The 20,787-nt window shown below is 48.6% G+C and overlaps 1 protein-coding gene across 9 annotated transcripts in view; it reads left to right on the top strand.

Annotated features, from left to right (window-relative positions):
* Nucleotides 1–20,787, top strand: part of DAPK2 (death associated protein kinase 2) — a 119,692-nt gene that overhangs the window by 61,789 nt on the left and 37,116 nt on the right. For 6 of the 9 annotated variants that reach the window (XR_010946136.1, XM_067749889.1, XM_067749895.1 and 3 more), the window contains exons 3-6: nucleotides 4,688–4,909; nucleotides 13,230–13,368; nucleotides 16,576–16,670; nucleotides 17,047–17,125. Coding sequence is in view for 8 of the 9 variants with exons in the window: in XM_067749889.1 (XP_067605990.1) it covers nucleotides 4,688–4,909; nucleotides 13,230–13,368; nucleotides 16,576–16,670; nucleotides 17,047–17,125 (535 nt within the window). In the remaining variant the exon portion in view is untranslated. Of the gene's footprint in view, nucleotides 1–4,687; nucleotides 4,910–13,229; nucleotides 13,369–16,575; nucleotides 16,671–16,979; nucleotides 17,126–20,787 lie in introns of those variants that run through there. The other 3 variants (XM_067749911.1, XM_067749870.1, XM_067749901.1) reach the window with 2 other exon arrangements.

Genomic DNA, 20,787 nt, shown 5'->3' with positions numbered 1-20,787 from the left:
CTTGCAGGGGAGCAGCTGGCAGGAGCAGGGAAGGTAGTTTCTGTGTCTTGTGGATTTACCGTCCTTCGCGGAAACCCTCCTACGTGACTTTTGCAAGCCAGCCTCCGGCTCAGCGTTCCACCCACCCCCACCTCCTGCTTTTCTACTGTGCTGGATAGTTAAGTCCTTTGTCAGGCGTTATCTCATGATTTCCCCAACAGCCCTGTGAAGTGGACAGGCGGGGTTTTCTCATCCACATTTGACCAGGGAGGACCCTGAGGCCCAGGGAGTTGAACAGGCTGCCCAGGGTTATGACCAGTTAGTGGACGGGCCCTGACCAGAACCCAAGTCTCCAGACATCAGCCCAGAGATAGAATTTGGAGAGTGAAGGGAAGGCTTCATTTCTGTTCAGAGTTGTCATGGGCTCTTAGGAGCTTTCTGACAGGAAGCTTTCTGAGGTGAAACCTCAGGTGGCAGGTGGAGGAGAACAACTGAGAAGGCAGCTCCTTGTCCAAGCCCACGAAGCTTTGGTGGCAGGTCACGGGGACCAGGACTTGGACCTCCGGACTACCCTCCGTTTGCTGCATTCAGGTTAGGAACTGACTCTTGCTAGGGAGGCGGGAATAGGAATATGCGTGCTCTGCCTATGTACATCAGTGTTTCAGCATTCCCATAATTTTTGAATTAGTGTTGGCAGTCACTTCCCTTATGGTCGGATGGCTCCTCTCTGCTCCCTCCCGGGATATATCCTGCATGGCTCTGTCCTAACCTAGAGGGGTTCTCTCTGTCCACCCCTTGCCCCGTAGCCTAGCTGAGCGACTTCTGCATCCCAGGGCCTGAATTTCTGGCTTCAGAGCCTTCCTGATGGGCAGACAAGGGCTCATCACCATCACTGCTTCCACCTGCCCTTGGGTCTTCTGGGGGGCGTGACGAAGCCACCTCAGGTTTGGCTTTCGTGCATCTGCTGTGGGTACAGTGACCAGGGGGTGCCCAACTGCAAACTTCCATTCCTGTTATTTCCCAGAGCCCGGGGTGGTCTTCTGCCTTGATTTGCAAATCAAGGAAAAACTGTCCTGGTGGAAGAGATGATACTCCTCCCCCCCTTACCCTTCTCCCCTCCCATCCTCCTTCTAATGATCAGATCAAAGAACTAAGGGAGAGGGTAATATATCAATACTGAAAAGGGCAAGGAATAATACGAGTAACAGTGGTGTACTTTTTTCACCTAGAAAATGGAGATAATCAGAAGACTGTTGTAAGTTGGTGTTTCTCAGCTTGGACTGCACGTCATGGTCACCCGGAAAGCTTTTAAATATCTTGATTCCCAGGCTGCAGCCCAGACCCTGGAGATCAGAATCTCTGGAGGTAGGGCCCAGGCAGCAGTAATTTTAAAATTCCCCGGGACTTCCCTGGTGGCCCAGTGGTTAAGACTCTGCGCTTCCACTGCAGGGGGCACGGGTTCGATCTCTCGATCTCTGGTTGGGGAACTGAGATCCCGCATGCCGTGCAGTGTGGCCAAAAAAAAAAAAAATTCCCCTGGTGATTCCAGTGTACAGCCAGGGTTGAGAACCACTGCTCTAAGGATGAAAAGAGTTGGTTAATTGCTTAGAACAAAGATATCCCCATATCTGGTTGTGCACTGGACTCGTCAGGGGGTGGGGTGGGGATGTGTTAAAATCGCACTGACACCCTGGCCACACATCGCAGACCATGTAGACCAGTGATGTCTGCCTTCACATGAGCCACTAACCAATAAGACGTAATAGTCACCGTTTACTGGAGCTGCCTGTGGGCCGGCATGACGTATTTCCGGTCTTCACAATTCCCTGGTAGGGAATCACAGTTCCCATTTTACAGATGAGGAAACTGCTGCTCAGAGCAGGTAGCCAGGCGGCGTAAGTTTCCTGAGGCCAGGACTGTCTGACCCGGAAGGCTGCTCTCCCTGCCCAAGGCCTCCCTGCCCCAGGGCTGGCCTCGTGGAGCGTGTTCTGCACACTTCCCAGTACCAGCTCAAGGAGAGAGGGGAAAACCAGCAAGTGGCCTTGGCTCTCCTTGAGGCTCTCCAGGGCAGGTTGAGTAGAGGACCGCTGTCCCGTGAAGAGAGGGAAGATGAGTGACGTTCCTTGGTATTTGGGTCTGTGTTAGTCATGCACTCTCAGAATACCTCCTTTTGGCTGGAGGAAGACGCTTGCTTGTGTTAGGCCTGACCCCCAGTCACCTCTCATTGCCGCAGCTGCTCTCCCAGAGAGAACACTCAACCAGGAAGAGCAAACACTCATTTGCTTTTTGAGAGTTGGAGGAATTTTGCAGGCATGTGATACAGAAAAATGCCCCCGTTTCCCTCACAGGCAAAGGGAAAGCTCTGTCAAGGCAACCTGAAATATTTAGCTCTGCCTTATAAAATCCCTGTGCCTCCACCTCTGTGCTCTGTAAACTTAAACAAATCGCTTAAAATCCTTAAGCTTTGGTTTTCCCATCCCTCAGGGCTGCCAGTGCCAGGCCCCTTGAGGTGTCAGAGAGAGAGGAAAGGAGCGTGGCCATCCCGACACAGAGACTTCCAGCTGCCTGGGACTGGAGGCTTTGTCCAGGGTTTGGTGGTACCCACTAAGCAACCTGATGTCCCAAGGCCCAAAGCAGCTTCCGGTGACCAGAGATCTCACTGAATGTGTTCCCTCTGACTTTGGGAGGCTTGGCTTCACTCCACCTGGGTCAACCCCTAGTGTGTAGACAGCCCAGAGCCAATATTTGGGGCATACATAGCTGAGTTAACTCTAATAGTTTAGAGTTAGCAGACAGTGTGATAGACATTTGGCTGCACAAAGGCTTCCCAGCCCAGCCAAGCAGCCAGGGCTCTCTCCCTCCCCAGAGCTCCATCTGTATCTGATGTGTGTGCCTTTGGTCCCTGCCCCTTACTGTGCAGCTCAGAGCCTGGCACAGAGTAGATGCTCAGGTAGCACTGGGTGATTGGGGGATGAGGGGATGGAGAGATGCGTGAACATGTGTTTGGCATCTCTAAGGTGGTTGCCACAGAATGCTATTTAAGTGTTGGCATAGCTATTCCTTACTCGCTCTACTTGACTTTTTTTTTTTTTTATCACTTTGGTTTATTTTGAAGGCTGTCTCACTAAGGATTATTCTAGTAATGGAGCGGTTCAGATGTGATGCTGTTTTCTGAGGTTGAGGCATATATCCAGAGCACTTGTGTGTAACTTTTACTCCAGAGCCACTAAGAGAGTACTTCTAAAGTGTGGAGTCTCATGGCCCCTTGTTTAGCCATTAAGCTGAACCTTAACATTTTCTGAGTTCTGTCTCAAGCAGTGGGTATTGTGGTTGGCAAGAAAACATGGGGCAGTGATGGAAGGGAAGTGGGAAGACCCACAGGAGGGTGGCCACTGGGCAGTCACCAGGGACTTCGAGTGGTCCCCACCGACTGCCTGGACTGAGATGGTGAAACAGGAGGCCGCTGCCCTTTTCTGTGTGTGTGTGTGTGTGTGTGTGTGGTGGGGGGGCTGCCCCTGAAGCACTCAGGGAGGCTGGCCTAGGGCCACCTGCCACTCTGGCAAGGACACCATTTCATGATGGCTGTCTGGGTCCCTGGAGTGAAGGATTTTCAGGCCCAGCCCTGAAGGGCACTGAGCATCATCTTGACTCCTTTAACTATCTTAGTGGCTTTGTGAACAGTGGGCTGGGCACTCGGCCCTGGGGCCTGGCATTGCCATTAACTCTGTGATGACCTCAAGTGAGTCACTTGATGTCTCCTGTGCCTCAGTTTCCTAACATTTTACGATTCTGTGGTCCTATCAGTCTTCTCACCGTGATGAACACCCACTGTGCTTACTAACAATGTTAGGCTGCCTCCACCCCACCCTCACCTCCACCAGGATCCCCCCGAACCCAGCTGGCATAGCCTCTGGCCTCGTCCTTAAGTGCGTCATCCTCATATTAGCTCTGTCCCCTGTAGTCTGACTACTTGGCTCATGTCAGGTAATTGAGATTTTTATTTGTTGGGAGGGGTTGGAAACAAAGGTACAAACATGAGACTATAGAGCTGCTTTGTCCCCTCACAATTCCAAATAGATGAATTTGTACTTGCCTCCAGATAAGGGAGACCCAAACAAAGGATTGTTACTGTTAGTATTTTGCCCATGCTGACCATTTTTTGCTTTTTATTCTATTTATTTTTTTATTTATTTATGCCGCACCTCACAGCACGTGGGATCTTAGTTCCCCAGCCAAACCTGTGCCCCCTGCAGTGGGAGCATGGAGTCTTAACCACTGGACCACCAGGAAAGTCCTGCTTTTCCTTAAATATCTTTTCATTAAGTAGTATAAACCTCTGGACATTGTGATTTCATCTGGTAGACACAAGACAGGGGTTCTAGCTGAGGCTTTGGAACGATGAAACTGTGTCATCCAGATCAAACCAGTAGCCTTTCAGGGCCTCAGTGTTCCCATCTGTACACTGGGAGTGACAATACCAACATTCCTTCCTAGTAAAAGGTAAAGGATTCATATGAACAGAAGGGAAGCCCAGTACTTACTCTGTCTCAGTCACTGGTTGATGGCCAGGTGGGGATGCTGTCTGGTGGCATGATTTGTCCTGCCCTGGAAGAATGACTCTGAGTTACTGTGACCTAGGGGTGACAACCAGGTCACTTCCCCAGTAACCACAGTGATGCCCTCCTTGTGTGGGTCTGTGTCCCCACAGCGGCCAGTTCGCCATCGTGAAGAAGTGCCGAGAGAAGAGCACGGGGCTGGAGTACGCAGCCAAGTTCATCAAGAAGCGGCAGAGACAGGCCAGCCGGCGGGGTGTGTGCCGGGAGGAGATCGAGCGGGAGGTGAGCATCCTGCGGCAGGTGCTGCATCCCAACGTCATCACGCTGCACGACGTCTTCGAGAACCGCACTGACGTGGTGCTCATCCTCGAGCTGTGAGTGGGTGCCTGGGACTGGGGGCGGGCGGGGCAGCAGGGCGCGGGGGAGCTCCAGCCACAGGCCCCAGAGGGAGCAACAACCTGACAGAAGCCCGACCTGGAGGAGATGAAGTCAGTGGGAAGTGGTTTCCTTCATTCACCCCATCCTCCTCCTGAACCCGGGCTTGCTGTGCAGCAGGGACTGAGGGCGAGGGTCTAGGTCTGACTTTCACTGGACCCTGGGGATCAGAGGGAAGAAGTGGGGAGTGCTGGGGTCCTTTCCTGGCTGGTGAGCATGTGGGAGGATGAGGGGGGCAGAGGGTGGAAGGCGGAGCAGGGGGCTGTCAGGGAGAGTCTGTTCTATGAGGAAGGGAAGAACAAACATCCTCCAGGCTCTGCAAAGCCCTTCTCAGCCCTTTCCTGGGAAGAACCGCCCCGCCTTTGTGCTGTGTTTGATGCCTTTATTGTTATCATAGTAACTATTACTTAGAGGGCCCTGCTGTAAGCCAGGCGTTTGCTAGGTCCTTCGTGTTGTCTTGTTCAGTCTTCACAGAAGCTGTGTTCAGGGTAGTGTCCCACTTACGCCAAGAGGACTTTGTATTCACTTTGCTGAGAATGTCTGTTACCTCATTTAATCCTCATAACAGTCCTATCCCATGGAGACTCTTATTACCTGCATGTTACAGACGAGAACACTGAGAGGCTGGGTCATTTACAAGATCCTACAACCAGGAAGTGGCGGGGCCAGGACTGGGTCCAACGCTGCTTGTGCAGATAGCTATGCGCTTGAGGTGGGATGGCCTTGGGCTAGCCCTGTAGGGGAATCCTTCACGGTCTGGTGGAATTTGGATGGGTGACACCACGACTCCAGGGGTTGGTTGGCCAACTGGTGTCCCTCCTGGAGGTGCCCCCCATGGATTGGGGAGGTGGAGGTGGGCCTCCGGCGGTTAGTAGAGTTTGAGTTGGGCTGTGGCACAAGTTGAAATGGCTGTGTCTAGTCAAGCAGCAAGACCAGGTGTCAAGAATGTTCTGAGCCTCAGAGGCGTGAGGCGTCTGCCAGTTAGCAGAGAAGTGGCAGCATTTGTCTCAGCAATCCCTGACTTTGTGACCTGGGGCAAGTCACCTCACCCCTCTGAGCTTCAGCTCTCCTCTATAAAGCAGGCAGCCATCCTTAACCTACCTGTGGGTTGGGTGGACCACCTGACATTTGAGACCATTCTAATTTGAGAACTATGCTCTGGTGTTGTCAGCCTATAGATTTATGTAGCAGATGGGCATTTGCATACTTTTGCATTGGATTCTTAAATTATCCATCTCAATATTTAAGTGCATAGAATTACCCATGCTCTCCCTTTGTCTAACTCCCAATGTCCTCTGTGTTTCTCCCAGGGACCTCTTAGCCAATTGGACCAGTCAGTGTATACACCTGCCTCACTCAGACAAGGCTGGTGGGTTCCCACAGATGTAGCCAGCCAATTGGATGGCCCGAGGTGTGGCAAGCCCCAAGACTAAGGGTTAGCACTGGTTCCCAGCAGAGAGTGACAAGCCCACCTTTGCTGGGAAAGCCAGGCCAATTCTTTAAAAGTCTGTTGTCAAAACTTTACAGCAACTAAAAAGGATTACATTCATATGCCTACCACCCAAACACAGCTATTTGTTTCCCTGCGGTTCCTCTCAGTCTTTATCTATTTGCGTGCGAGCATTGTACTTGTACAATTTCCTGCTCTACTTTTCCCCCAGTTAACGTAATGCCATGAATAGCTTTTTCCCTTTTAACTGACTATATCATGTTTCATTACATTACATACCCGTATCTCCCTGTTGTTGGACATTTGGTGTTTTAATTTCCAGCTTTTAACCATTACGCATTTTACTGCCATAAAACAACTTTCTTCCTGTGTTTTCCCCCTTTTCTTTTGGATTAATTTTTTTAGACAGATCCTCAGGAATGGGGCAGTCGGGCTGACATTTTTAGGGCTCTTGGTATCCTCACTTTCATAGGACAGGTTAACCAGCATCACGTGTAACATGGGAGCGTTTCTTTCTGCCTGCAGCCTTGCCAGCCCTGGGTCATTTGTTTTAAGGCAGGGTTCATTATTGTCTTTTACAGTTATGATACTTTTTTGTCATTTTCACTTTTTTTTTTTTTGCCGTACGCGGGCCTCTCACCGTTGTGGCCTCTCCCGTTGCGGAGCACAAGCTCCGGATGCGCAGGCTCAGCGGCCATGGCTCACGGGCCCAGCCGCTCCACAGCATGTGGGATCTTCCCGGACCGGGGCACAAACCCGTGTCCCCTGCATCGGCAGGCGGACTCTCAACCACTGCGCCACCAGGGAAGCCCTTTTTTGTCATTTTAACTGGCATTTCTGTCATTACTGGGGTAGTTGTCTGTTACTCCCTGTTTGTAGAACCCCAGGAGTTGGGGTCTCGGATGCTCTTGAGATGTCCCTGTTTCTCCCAGCAGGCTTCACGGCTAACCAAGAGTTACATGCCCTCTTCTTGTGAGCTGTCACCGCCCGTAACATCAGTTGTCACACTGGTGCTCCTGTGAGCTGCTGTGTTTGTGAACTTCTGTCTGTTCGTAGTTTCTCTGTCTCCTCCTTTACTTTCAAGTTGCCTCATTGTCTCAGGGTGCCTGGCTATGGAGCTAGGGATTGCTAAGACAGTGCCTCAGTCTTGTGTGACCAGGGTCTGTTGAGGAGCACAGGCTCCAGACACGCAGGCTCAGCGGCCATGGCTCACGGGCCCAGCCGCTCCGCGGCACGTGGGATCTTCCCGGACCGGGGCACGAACCCGTGTCCCCTGCATCGGCAGGCAGACTCTCAACCACTGCGCCACCAGGGAAGCCCTCGTGGGCTTTTATGTTTGGACGTGGTGACCTCTGTTGGGCTGCTTAGGAGCCTTTGGCCTCCTGGTCCTCACTGTGCCCTGCTAGGCTAGTGGGTTTGCCTGGTACGTAAACACGGGTGTCAGAGCCCACCTGCTCAGTTGATATTTGCAGGGTTTGTGGATGGATCTACCTCTCAGCGCTGTTTAGTGCAGGGCTTCAGCTGAAGTGGCCAGTGCTCAGAGGACATTCCCAACCCTGATTTAAGTCCCCTTCAGCTGTTTTTACCCTGTCCATGATCGCCTGTGCAGCAGGACTGGTGATGGCAGGGTTGGGAAGGATTGAGTTGTCCATGTAAGTTGACTTCTGTAGGGTGTAAAGAATATTTTCAAACTCTCAGTAGATTAACTCATGCCACATGTGGAGCTGGCTCTGAAAAATGTAGGTCTGCCCTGGGAGGGTTGGGCAGCCCTTCCATCCCAGGCCCCTGACCTCTCTGGGGCCTCCCTGACTCCAAGCTGTGGAAAGCAATACAGCGGCGGGAGCATACCAGGGCAGGGCCCGACAGAGCGCTCCAAGGTGGTGGCAATGCTTCCCAGGCCTTGAATTGAGTCCAGCTTTCTGGGCCCCAACAGCTCTGGCAGCATCCTTCCCAAATCACTGCCTACACAGGTCATTTGAGCACTCCCTCTAAATGGTTGGTTGCTTTTGAAAGAGTTCTGAAAAGCATTTCTAGCAGCCGGATGAAACTGCAGGGAGGAAGGAGGCAAGGGTCAGATTAGCAGGAAGGCGACTGGTCTTGGGGACACTGGAGGAGAGCAGAGGCTGGCTCTTAGGTTTTGCTTTTCCTCTTTAAGTCAAATTGTTTAGGGGTGTGAGAGGAGAGAAGCTTGGGTAGAGTGGGGATGACTCCATGGCAGAGATCTTGGGGCTGAGAAGCCCTTGGGAGAAACTAGGTTTGGGGGTAGAAACAAAACCCAGGCTCCTTGATGGCCTTGAGAACAGGTGCCTGAGGATTGATGTGAGTGTCCCTGGCCTGGGTGTCCAGGACTGGGACAGATACCCGGCAGGCTCATCCCACCTTTCCAAGTCTCTGGGGACAATTCTAAGGGTCACCATGGCTGTTCCCCTCTTCGTCCAAAGGAGATCATGTCTCACTCTGTCTGCTGCCCAGATCACACCTTCAAACAGAACAGCTGATTACTGTCCCCCAAAGTCCTCACCCTACCTGGGCTTTTACATCAGTAATTTTGGGTGACAGAACACATCCACATTATCATGAAGTTCTTTTACATTTACTCAGTGTTCTGTTTAAGGTAGGAAGGGCAGGATATGCCCGAGGTCACAGCCTTGCACCACCCAGCAAGGCTGGAAGTATAAAAACAAGGACTGGGCTAGGTCCTTGTGTTCCTGAGGGACACTGTGGATTTGAAAATTTACAGAAGGCTCTCGACAGGTCTCTTGAAAATGCCAAGACTTCACTTCTGTATGATACAGAATATTCTGTGCCTTGTTGATATTTTAAATGTCTTACTTCTTTCCTTTTTTTTTTTTTTAATTCGCCCACCTTCTCTTGAATGTCTTGCACAAGGTGCTGTGGAAGCAAAGGTAATCTAGCTGGGGAGAGAGCCAGCCAGACAGTGGCAGCCCAGTGTGTTAGGGCACGGATGCAGTTGGACAGGGATGGCAGATGACAGCCTAGGGTTTGGGGTGGCTTTGGGTTTTCTTTTTTGCATCAGCAACTCGAGCCTTATCATATGGGTAGAGTGTGGTGAGAGGAACACGTGGTGCACCGGGATTGAGAAGATCTGGATCTAAATCCTGGTTCTGCCACTTACTAGCTGTGTCACCTTGGGCAAGTCACTGCTCTCTTGGGGCCCCAGTTTCCTTGTTTGGGAAACCAGGACAGAAGTTCCATCTACCCCTCAGGGCAGATGTGAGTCTCAAGTGAGAGAATGCTTGGGGAAGTAACATCACACAGGTGGCGAACTCTAAATAAACTCTAAACCAAGCCCTCTTCCAGCACTACCACCCCCAACAATGATATGGTGCATGGTACTGGACTGGGGTCTGGGACTTGGACATGGTCTTGACCATGCGCTCTCTTGCTAGGAGACCTTGCATGACCACTTCCCCTCCTGTGGGCTTGGTTTCCTCATCTGTTACGGAAGAACTTCCAAGTGATGATGGTTTCTGTGCAGGGGTCACTGAGGGAGAGCGAGGAGTTTGCTTCCCTAGAAGTTTACTGTTAGCCTCTTATTATGGAGGATTTCAAACGTATACAGAAGTAGAGAGAAGGATGTAAGAACCCTCCTAGGCACATCCCCCAGCCTCACATTATCACCATTTTGCCAGTCTTGTTTTACATCAAATCCTACTTCCCCCGACTCCAACTGTTTGTTTGCTGCAGTACTTTAAAGCAAGCCTCAGACATCATGTCATTTTACATACAAACACTTTAGTATGCATCTCTCATTGACTGCAGTTTTTAAAATGCAGCCACCATGGATTTATCACACCTGACAGAATGATCCAGCCAGCCACGCCCCAGACCACTGAGGCTGTCTACACTCCAGTCGGTAGTGATATTCCTGATGGACCCAAAGATACCTTTTTACGGTTGTTTTATTTGAATTAGCATCCAAATGAGGGAAGTCCACATGCTGTGTCTGGTTCTTTTGTTTCCCATGTCTCTTATTCTATGGCAGTTCTCCTCCCCTCCCTTTTAAAATTATTTATTTATTTATTTATTTATCTATCTATTTATTTATTTTTGGCTGCGTTGTGTCTTTGTTGCTGCGCGCGGGCTTTCACTAGTTGTGGTGAGCGGGAGCTACTCTTCGTTGCAGTGCACAGGCTTCTTATTGCGGAGCACGGGCTCTAGGCTTGCGGTTTTCAGTAGTGTAGCTTGCGGGCTCTAGAGTGCAGGCTCAGTAGTTGTGGTGCACGGGCTTAGTTGCTCCGTGGCATGTGAGATCTTCCCAGACCAGGGATCGAACCCATGTCCCCTGCATTGGCAGGCAGATTCTTAACCACTGTGCCACCAGGGAAGCCCTCCCTCCCTTTTTTGATGCCATTGATTGGTTGGGAGAATTAGGTCATTTGTCCTGTTGATTGTCTCACAATCTGGTTTCGTCTTATCCCTTCCTCATGGTGTTGTTTAACTTGTTCCTCTATGTCCTGTATTTCCTGAAACCTATAGTTAGACCTAAACAAGATACCCTTCCTATTGGTGATGTTCAGTAGAAATATAGTGCAAACCACATATGCAGTGGAAATGCCAGATTTTCCAGCAGCCATATTGAATAAGAAGTAAAAAGGCCTAGATAAATTAGGGTTTTTTGTTGTTGTTGTTGTTGTTGTTTTTGCGTTACGCGGGCCTCTCACTGTTGTGGCCTCTCCCGTTGCGGAGCACAGGCTCTGGACGCACAGGCTCACTCTGACCATGGCTCAGCGACCATGGCCCAGCCGCTTTGCGGCATGTGGGATCTTCCCGGACCGGGGCACGAACCCATGTCCTCTGCATCGGCAGGCGGACTCTCAACCACTGCGCCACCAGGGAAGCCCCGGAAATTAGTTTTAATAATATTTTTTATTTAACTCAGTATATACAAAATATTATCCTTTGAACATGTAATCACTGTAAAACTTATTAATGAGATAGTTTACATTCTTTTTCTCATCCTATGTCTTCAAAACCCAGTGTGTATCTTACACTTACAGCACATTTCAGTTCATTTGCAATGCAATGGTTAGAGTGCAATCCTGCCAAAAAAATAAAGTTGTATTTAAAGGAAAATATTTTACACCACTTCAGTTTTTGAAGTAAAATGAATTAAAATTTAAAAGTCAGTTCCTCAGTTGCATTGGCCGTATTTCAAATCCTCACTAGCCATATGTGACTAGTGGCTGCTATACTGGACAGCATATAGAGAGAATATTTCCATCACTGCAGAGTTCTGTCAATAGCACTGAACAAGAGGCTTAAGCAGGTTTAGGTTCCGTTTTTTAAGTTGCAGTACTTTGTAGGTGTTGCTGTATACTTCCTATTGTATGACATTGTGTTCAGTTGTTCTGTTTTTCATGATGCTAAGATTGATGAGTGGGTCTATGTATGCTTCTGGACACTTTTAAAGAAAGGAAAAAAGATTTTGAGGCTCTTTATTTAGGATGGACTAGGTGGCAGGGAGTAAATGAGTCCCAAAACTGGGACAGAAGCCATTCTGGCCATATGAAAATCATTTGAGGACGCTCTGTGATATAGTGGTTGGGCGTCATTCTGCCTGGGTTTGAATCCTGATTCTACCACTTACAGGCTGTTTGACCTTGGGCAAGTGACTTAACCTCTCTGAGCCTCTGTCTCTTCAACTGTGAAATAGGAAACTAATAGTATTGTACTTTAGCTCATAGGGTATTGTGATGATTAAATGAGATAATGTACAAAAAGTATACATTATGCACAGAGTAAGTATTCAGTGAATATTAATTACCATTACTATGTTGCTGTTATTATAAAAATACAGGTTCTGAGGCCTTGCTGCTAGAGAATCTAATTTGGTAGGGTCAGTGGTGGGACCCGGAAATCTGCATTTTAAACAGGTTTTCCAGGTGATCCTGAGTTCCTGGACTCTCTGGCCCAGATCCCTTCCTGAGATCTTTTCCTGGGGTGACCCTTGGCTATGTTGCAGCTCCAGAGAAGCACGTGTTGGCTGGACACTCCAGCATCTGTCAGAGGCCAAACAAGCCCAGTAGGACTGCCAGATTTAGCAAATAAAAATCTCCTATTTTATCTGGCAACCATAAATCCCCAATTCAGATAAAACTGTAAACTAGTCTTTTTGCTCCATGGGTCTCTCTATTCCTGCCACATCAAACATAGGGTGCAGGAGCATGGAATGTGAGGACAAAAGCAGTATTTTAGAGTTTTTAGAGATGAATGTAATTAATGGGTCTTGATGTTTAAATTAGGGACATGTCTTTGAAGAGGTCATCTTTTACAAGATGAAAGAAAGGGGCTTTGGGAACCATCTTGATCAGTCTGCTCATTTTGCAGGTGAGAAAACTGAGGCCTGACTGGAGGGGGCAGGGGAGTGAGTTGTCCAAAGCCAGTAGCAGGACTGGACTGGAACCTAAGTCTCCAGTTTCTGTCCCAGCATATGTTCCTCTTTGTCATCCCACAGCACTTGTTTCTGTCCTCTGTCACTTGAGTCATATGGTGGGGAGGGGTAGCACCTAGGATAACAAGGGACCTGGGCCTAGAGTGTGAGCAGAGACCCTTCTGGTGACACCCTAAGGGTGGTTCCTGCCCTTGTGATCCAAAGGGAGGAACATAGCAAGTAGAAATAGAAGGAAAGTCAGTCCCTGGGCTGGCTGGATAGAGCCCCAGAGATGAGTGAGGGGATTCTGCTAAGCACGGTGCCTGGAGACAGGGTCAGGGGTTACACCCATGGGCTTGGGCTCAGGACACACAGGACTGACTGGGCCTGGGCCCTCCTTACTGGTGTCTTGCAGAGTGTCCGGAGGAGAGCTCTTCGACTTCCTGGCCCAGAAGGAGTCCCTGAGTGAGGAGGAGGCCACCAGCTTCATTAAGCAGATCCTGGAAGGGGTGAACTACCTTCATGCCAAGAAAATTGCTCACTTTGATCTCAAGGTCAGTGGGGTGGGGGGGAAAGGGAAAAGAATCAGGTTAGGAAGAATGGGCCCAGTCTCTCCCAATGTCATTGCCAGGAGGGGTCAGCGCCCACTAGGCCTTCCTCCCTCATCTTACAGTTGAAAACTCTGAGCTCCTGGGAAAGAAATGATGCCACAGGAGTGTCCCCCTCCTGAGTTTCATTTCTCAGATAAGGTTTTTTTCACATAGGGACTGATGGCAAGAAGCTTCTGAATCAGACCACTGGCACCTTATCTCTTTCAGGAAATACATAGGGTGTAGTTTTTAAATAAGTAAGCCAATGACAGGAAACTTGAAACCAAACCCATTTCACAAGACTGAACTTTTCAGTAACCAAGAGCTAACTCCTGAGCGGGCAGAGCTAGACGCATTCAGATGAATACTGCTGAGGTTGCCTGGCTCTCTGGACCCAGCACAGTGTCCAGCATCCTTTGACCAGAGGTTATAAATCTTAGAGCCCAGTGACCACTGGCTGTACTCCCCCACTCTGCCCCTTACTGTGGCCATAAAACTGATTCCAGGGGCCACTGATCATTTGTGGTAACTGGTATTCAGGGTCGAGAAAGTTCACTGTGACCACACAGGACTTCACAAAGCAAGAGTGTAGTCAGAGTAGAAGGATCAGTTCCCACAGTAGCTGAGCTCAGTTGCATAGGCTGATGAGCCTTTACAGTCACCGGAAGCATAAAGATCCCCCAACCTGTAATCAGAGGGACCCATTTATTGGGGAGGAGACCCACTGATTTTTTTTTTTCTCTTTTTTTGGCTGCATTGGGTCTTTGTTGCTGCTTGCGGGCTTTCTGTAGTTGCAGTGAGCGGGGGCTACTCTTCGTTGCGGTGAGCGGGGGCTACTCTTCGTTGTGGTGCACGGGCTTCTCATTGCAGTGTCTTTTCTTGTGGCGGAGCACGAGCTGTAGGCACACAGGCTTCAGTAGTTGTGGCGTGCAGGCTCAGTAGTTGTGGTGCATGGGCTTAGTTGCTCTGCAGCATGTGGGATCTTCCTAGAACAGGGATCAAACCCGTGTTCCCTGCATTGGCAGGTGGATTCCTGACCACTGCACCACCAGGGAAGTCCGACCCACTGATTTTTCTATCCAGAAATTACTTTTGTGTTTCAAGCATTGTGCTGGGTGCCTGGGTGTTGCTACAGGTACAAAATCAACTGAGTTTGAACTTAGTTCCTCTTTTCCAGGAACTTGTGCAGGAATCATAAAAGAGAGACCAACAACTCTAAGTGCTGTGATAGAGGGAAGTACTGGGGGGCTGGGAGTCTAAATGAGAAGCCATCTAAGTCAGACTGGAGTATCCGAGAGGGGCTTCCTGGAAGAGGTGGTATTTGAATTGAGTTTTGAAGGACTGCCAGGAGTTATCAGAGGGGACGGGCCTTCTAAGGAAGTGAGGCCAGCAGGTACATGGTCCTGAAATAACACAATGCATTCAGGATAGTACAGGCGAAGGGTGAATGTGCTGAATGGAGAAGCCAGGAGGAGAGCAGGAGGCAGACACAGGCCATGGGAGCTAAGCCAGGGTGGTTGAACTTTACACTGAGAGACATGGGCCAGATGAGCAGGGAGGTGAGGCGAGCAGATGTGTGTTTCAGAAAGGGCCCTCCAGCTGGGAGCACGGATAGAATGGGGACAGTAATCTGGGTGGGATGTGGCAAGTGCCAAACTAATTTGAGGAGGGGATAGAGTCAAGACCTTTTATAGAGGTTGCTCTGAGGATTGATTAGGTACCTAACTAGATGTGGGACATGAGGGGGAAGGCAGAGTCCAGGATGACACCCAAGCTCTGGCTGGCAGGGCTGGCCCAGAGACGGTATGGTGTCTTGTGGTCTCAGAGGCTACATCAGGGTGTGGGCTCACGTCCCGTACAGGGATCCCACCCCAGCTCTTACTGTGCCCCGTGGGGTGACCTGCTGTGAGTCTCCCCTCCTTAGGCCAGATTGTCGCAGTATTTTGAATTCCTCCTATAGAAGACATCTTGCAGAGTCTCGCACAGGTGTCACGGGGTAAAAGTCAGGGTCACTGAGGAGTGTGTGGCCTGGGCAGGGCTTTGGACCTCAGGGTATTCACACACCAAGCAGGAAACGGGCTACCTGGATCGCACGTGTGTCTCCTTCCTGATAATGCTATGGGTAGTTGACTTATTTTCTCTGTCTTCGCTGGCTCCAGGAGGCTGGCCTCCGAATGGCCTCCTTTGTCTTTTCTCTCATGGGGCTGGTAGAGGCAGGCGTGTGGAGTCCACAGGCCCCGATGACTAGAGCATGTCCATACTGTACGGTTGGCTTCTATGGCAGCTTGCTGAAGTGGGGGGAGTTGTAGCCCGGTCAGGGCTTCACCCTCACTCTACCGTGTACCAGGAAACAACTGAACCTCGGTTTTTCAGCTTTAACACAAATGATAATGCTTACCTGTCAGAGTTGTAAAACTGAGAGAGAAGCAGCATCAAGTTCTGGGTACCAGATAGGTCCTCTGTAACAGCAGCTTCCCAGAACAGAGGAAAAGAAAACACACCTCCTGTTACATAGACTAGGAAAACGAAGCCTGCTAGTGCAATTCTAAATGGCCCAGCAGAGAGCTGAGATTGGTTGTTAGGTGGGGCTACTGGTGGGCGATCTTGTCTGGCTCCTGGGCTCAATCTGGACGTTTTCCACAACCTGGAGACAGTCTGGGTTTCCCCTGGATGCAGGTAGGTTGAGGATACTGCTGACCCCTACCCTGCCTTGTATCCTTAGAGGGGTATGGACAAGAAGCCTGCTGACTCCCCTACCCGTGGGTCCCTTGGCCCAGGCCCAGCTGGGCAACTTCAGAAGTGATGAGTAGCTGGAACTCAGTGGGATCACCTCGTGATTGACTAGACACTTCCTGGAGCCAGCATGTGGGTCTGTGTTCCCCTTGGCTGGAACTTCCTGCCAGCTGGAGGGATCATGCAGAAGGTCCAGCTGGTAGCTTAGAGGGGACTTCTTGGTTCCATGTTGTTTCCCACCGTATGAAATTCATTTTATATGAATACATTTCTCTTCCTGATTCTCCTTCTCCACGAGGGACCTCTGCTTTCCCCTCCTCTTGTATTCTGTTACTCCTTGCCAAGTGAGTCAGGCTCGCTTGGCTGCCCCATGAGCACAGCCACCATTGTTATCTCCACGCCCCTGCTCATGACCTGTTCTCCACGCTCACCTTCCAGCCGGAAGGAGCAGGTGATGGCGGAGGATCAGCTCTCTGGCCTGCCTTTGGAACAGGAATGACCTCTCCTCCTGTGTCAGCCATTGTGCTGGAATGGTAAGGCTCTATCCCTGCTTATGACACACTCCCAACCTTGTGGCAGAGAGCAAGTGAATGGAAAAATTAATGTACAATAAACAGCCTTGGTTAAAACAGATCATGGCATGCTGTTGCCCAGAAATCTGTGGCAGACCCTTGTCACCCATAGGATAAAAGAACCCCTTCTCAGCATGGGGTTTCTTAAACTGTTTTAAATGTTAAAATGTTTAAACATTTTAAAAATGTTTCTTAAACATTAAGGTCTTTCTTAAACTGCCTGAGCCCTGATTCTGGCCTCATCTACCTTTCCCCACTTGAAAACACTAGCCCCAGGCACCAGGATGACAGATACATGTCCTGGCCCCTCTTCTCTGTTCATGCTGTTCAAATCCAGGAAGCTGCTCGTCTTCCTTTTCTCTGCCTATGGACTTCCTGCTCATCCTCCAGGCCCAGCAGAAATGCTATTTCCTCGGGTAAGCAAGCCTTTCCCACGCCTGCCAAAGCATAACTGAGAACCAACCTGCTTCCCTGCTTATCTTGCCCCTTGTATAGACTTCCATTGACAGCATTTATCACCGAATTCTCAGTTCTCTCTGGGCATCACTTTCTTCTCTTGTCTCTAGCGCAGTGCCTGACATATGAGTTACTCATCGTTGAATGAATGAGTGAATGAAGGAAAGAATGGTTTAGTAAGACAAATGCATGCATGGATATCATCTGGAAAATGCAAAAGAGGTGGCAGGCAGATTTCAATTCAGTGATGTGTCATTTATTGAGGGACTATTGTACACCAAGGGGTAGAGTGACAAGCATCAATAAGATATGGTATCTGCCTTCCAAGGGTCCGCCACCTACGGGGAGATGGCTGCAGTGAGACTGGTGCCGAGGCCATCTAAAATAAAATCTACCCATGACACTCACTAAGAAACACTCACTTCCGAAGGGTAACCTCTCTGCCTCAGCAGCATGAATACCATCCCAGTGTGTGGTGTAAATTCACCACAGACAGGCCCGCTGGTGTGGGTAGGTAGAGGGGGTGCAGGTAGATGATGTGTTTACCACTGAGGTACAAGGTATTGTCACTTTTTTACACATAAAGCAATTGAGATTCAGAGAGGTTAAGTTACTTGTCCAAGACCACACAGGTACTAAGTGATAGGGCTGGTACTTGAACTTAGCCAGTGAGGAGACACTAAGCACAGCTGAGTATCACCAGCTTTTATTTCACCAGGTTCTAACAGTATGGATTTCTTACTTGCTTGCGTCATGCCTTTTACACATAGTTAATCCGAAGGTTTATACTGTGCCATAAATTTATCCTTTGCACAGTTAATTTCTCATCCGGTTACTGAGTTTTTCTTTCTAATACGTTATTCCTCATAGTTAAAAAATTAATTTGTATTCTATTAATTGCTATAAAATGTGCGTGCATTTGAAAGTAGATCTTACAAGAATGAGATGATTTCCATACTAAAACCTTGGAACATGAAATAGAGGTGAGACTTGGCAGTTTTGACTGTCAAGATAGGTTCGGGTGAGATTGTAAAAGTTTAGGGCAGGGCTTCCCTGTTGGCGCAGTGGTTGAGAGTCCGCCTGCCGATGCAGGGGACGCGGGTTCGTGCCCCGGTCCAGGAAGATCCCACATGCCGCGGAGCGGCTGGGCCTGTGAGCCATGGCCGCTGAGCCTGCGCGTCCGGAGCCTGTGCTCCGCAACGGGAGAGGCCACAATAGTGAGAGGCCCGCGTACAGCAAAAAAAAAAAAAAAAAAAAAAAAGTTTAGGGCAGAAGTTTGTATAGGCAGTCAAAGCCATAGAAGACTTTTACCCCTCAACATTTTTTATTATGAAAACATTTCAAAATGTCTGAAGAAATTAGAAGAACCATACAATGAACACCATTATGCCCTCCTCCTGCATTCAACATTTGGCCACATTTGCTTTACCTCTTTCTCTCTTTAAAAAAGAAAAAAAAATTACATTTATATAAAAAGCATTTTATATATATACACACACACACACGTGCATATGTGTGATTTTTAAAATTAAAAATAATATCTAAAAAAAATAAATAATATCTAATAAAAATTTAAAAGTATTAAAATGTATGTAATTTATTAAAATTATGGTATAATTGGAAAGAAAATTGTAGCTATCTTGACACTTCACTCTAAACACTTCAATAAGCATCTCTCAAGATTAAGTTCAGTCTCCTACCAACCCACAGTACCATTATCACACTTAAGAAAATTAACAATAATTTGTGGAAGACCTTTAATTGGTAAAAAAAAAACATTATTCTATTTCTTATTTAGAAAGAAAATTCTCCTGGCAGTGGAGAGAGAATGGATGGGAGAGAATAGGCCAGTTGGAGGTAATGATAAGACTGTGGGAAAGAGATGAACCGAAGGTACCCCATAAACTTTTCTTAAAAAATGAAGTCAATGGTCATTTATGCTATTATAAAAAGTAACAAAATACAGAAACATACAAAGAAGTTACCTGCAGACTCTCTACTCCAAAATAATCATTATTAACATTTGTTACATTTTCTCCAGCTTTTTCTGAACAGGGTGTGTGTGTGTGTATGTGTGTGTGCATGTGCGTGCGTGCATGTGTGTGTGTGTGTGTGTTAAGGTGTTATAACTCTACTACTTCTACAATTTCCTCTCCTGCTTTTTTCACTCTACATTCTAACCCAAGCAGGCCACATGGGCTCTGTAGTGATTTACTTTGCTGTTGAGGCTTTTATACAAGTCTTTCTGATTTCCTTACCCTCTTGGCAAGTTCTGAGGGTGGACCCTGTTTCCGGTTCCTCATACCCAAAGCTTAGCTTATGCCCCAGCCTCAGTATGTGCCCCATGGGCTCTTCATCTCAGCTCCATGCATCAGCATGGGAGCCCAGAGCCCTAGGGATGCATCCTGGCTGCTTCATCAACTACTGCAGGGCCACCCTAGGGTGACCCGAGGAGAAGTGAAATGAGGACACAGAGCTCCTAAATGGTTGAGGGAAGGAACAAAATGTGGCAAAAATTAAACTATGGAGAGCCATAATTGAAAGAGTTGAAATATAGCAGTAAATGTGTGAATTGGGAGCATTAAACCAACAAGCTGCTTTTTATGAGATACAGCAGGAGGCCACATGGGAAGTGGAAAGAGGAGAAGATTGTGGGTCAAGCCTGCATTTAAGTCTCACCTCTGCTAGGTAGGGTTGGGGAGGTCATGGCTCTGACCTTTCCTGGCCTTGAAAATGGAGATAATATTGCCCCTCACTTCCTCACCCAGGAATGGAGTGAGGGGCCAGGGGGAGATCAGTGTTTCTGAAAGGTCCCTGTAAACTCTAAGACTCCTTCCAAGTGCTGGCTGTGAATTTTAACTAGCCTCCCTATGAGGCCACATTTCTCCCTATTCCTCTCTTTCCTCCAAAGGGATTCAGAAAGGGAGGTGGGCATGGAAGCACCCAAAGGGGTAATGAATAAGGTGGTGCTTTCCTACCACCAGGCTGGGCAGATTCCCAACGTGGCAGGACACTGTGTGAGGTTGATATGGCTTGGAGTGAATATCATGATCCCTATTTTACAGATGAGGAAACAAAGACAAAAAAGCCGTGCCCTCCTCCTCTTTTGTCCTTACTACCTTTGCCATCACCATTAGGTGCTCAGAGTCTCTTTGCTACTTCCAGCTGCCCACGGCCATCCACTCTGGGCCCCTGCCCAGGCCTGGCCTCCACCGAAGTATCATGTGTTCAAATAGTACCTTTTAGGTTCCATTCACATCTCTACCATTAGCCCTCCCCATGCAGCTGATCTCAGTAGGAGTGAAAGAACCTGATTCTGGAAGTGGTAAAGGGTGGTGGAAAGGTATCTTGGCATGAAAAAACCTGGGTGAAAACCTAGCTGCACTACTTCTTAGTCATGTGGCCTTGAATAAGTTAATTAACTTCTCTGACCCTCAGTTTCCTCATCTGGGAAGCACAGACAGTAACTTAGTCTACTCAGATTCTGTGCAGTGGTGTTCTGGTAGTAGCTGGATCTCCAATAAACATATGTACACACACACTAAATTATTATAAAGTCTACTGATATAAAGGTTTATAATGTAATTTACAAGTAATAAAATATATAAGACTTTTATTTTGT

The sequence above is a fragment of the Pseudorca crassidens genome, chromosome 1 (assembly GCF_039906515.1).
Source record: "Pseudorca crassidens isolate mPseCra1 chromosome 1, mPseCra1.hap1, whole genome shotgun sequence".
NCBI classification, from domain to species: domain Eukaryota; kingdom Metazoa; phylum Chordata; class Mammalia; order Artiodactyla; family Delphinidae; genus Pseudorca; species Pseudorca crassidens.
The sequence above is the reverse complement of the archived record's forward strand: the minus strand, read 5'-3'. Positions and strand labels throughout refer to the sequence as shown.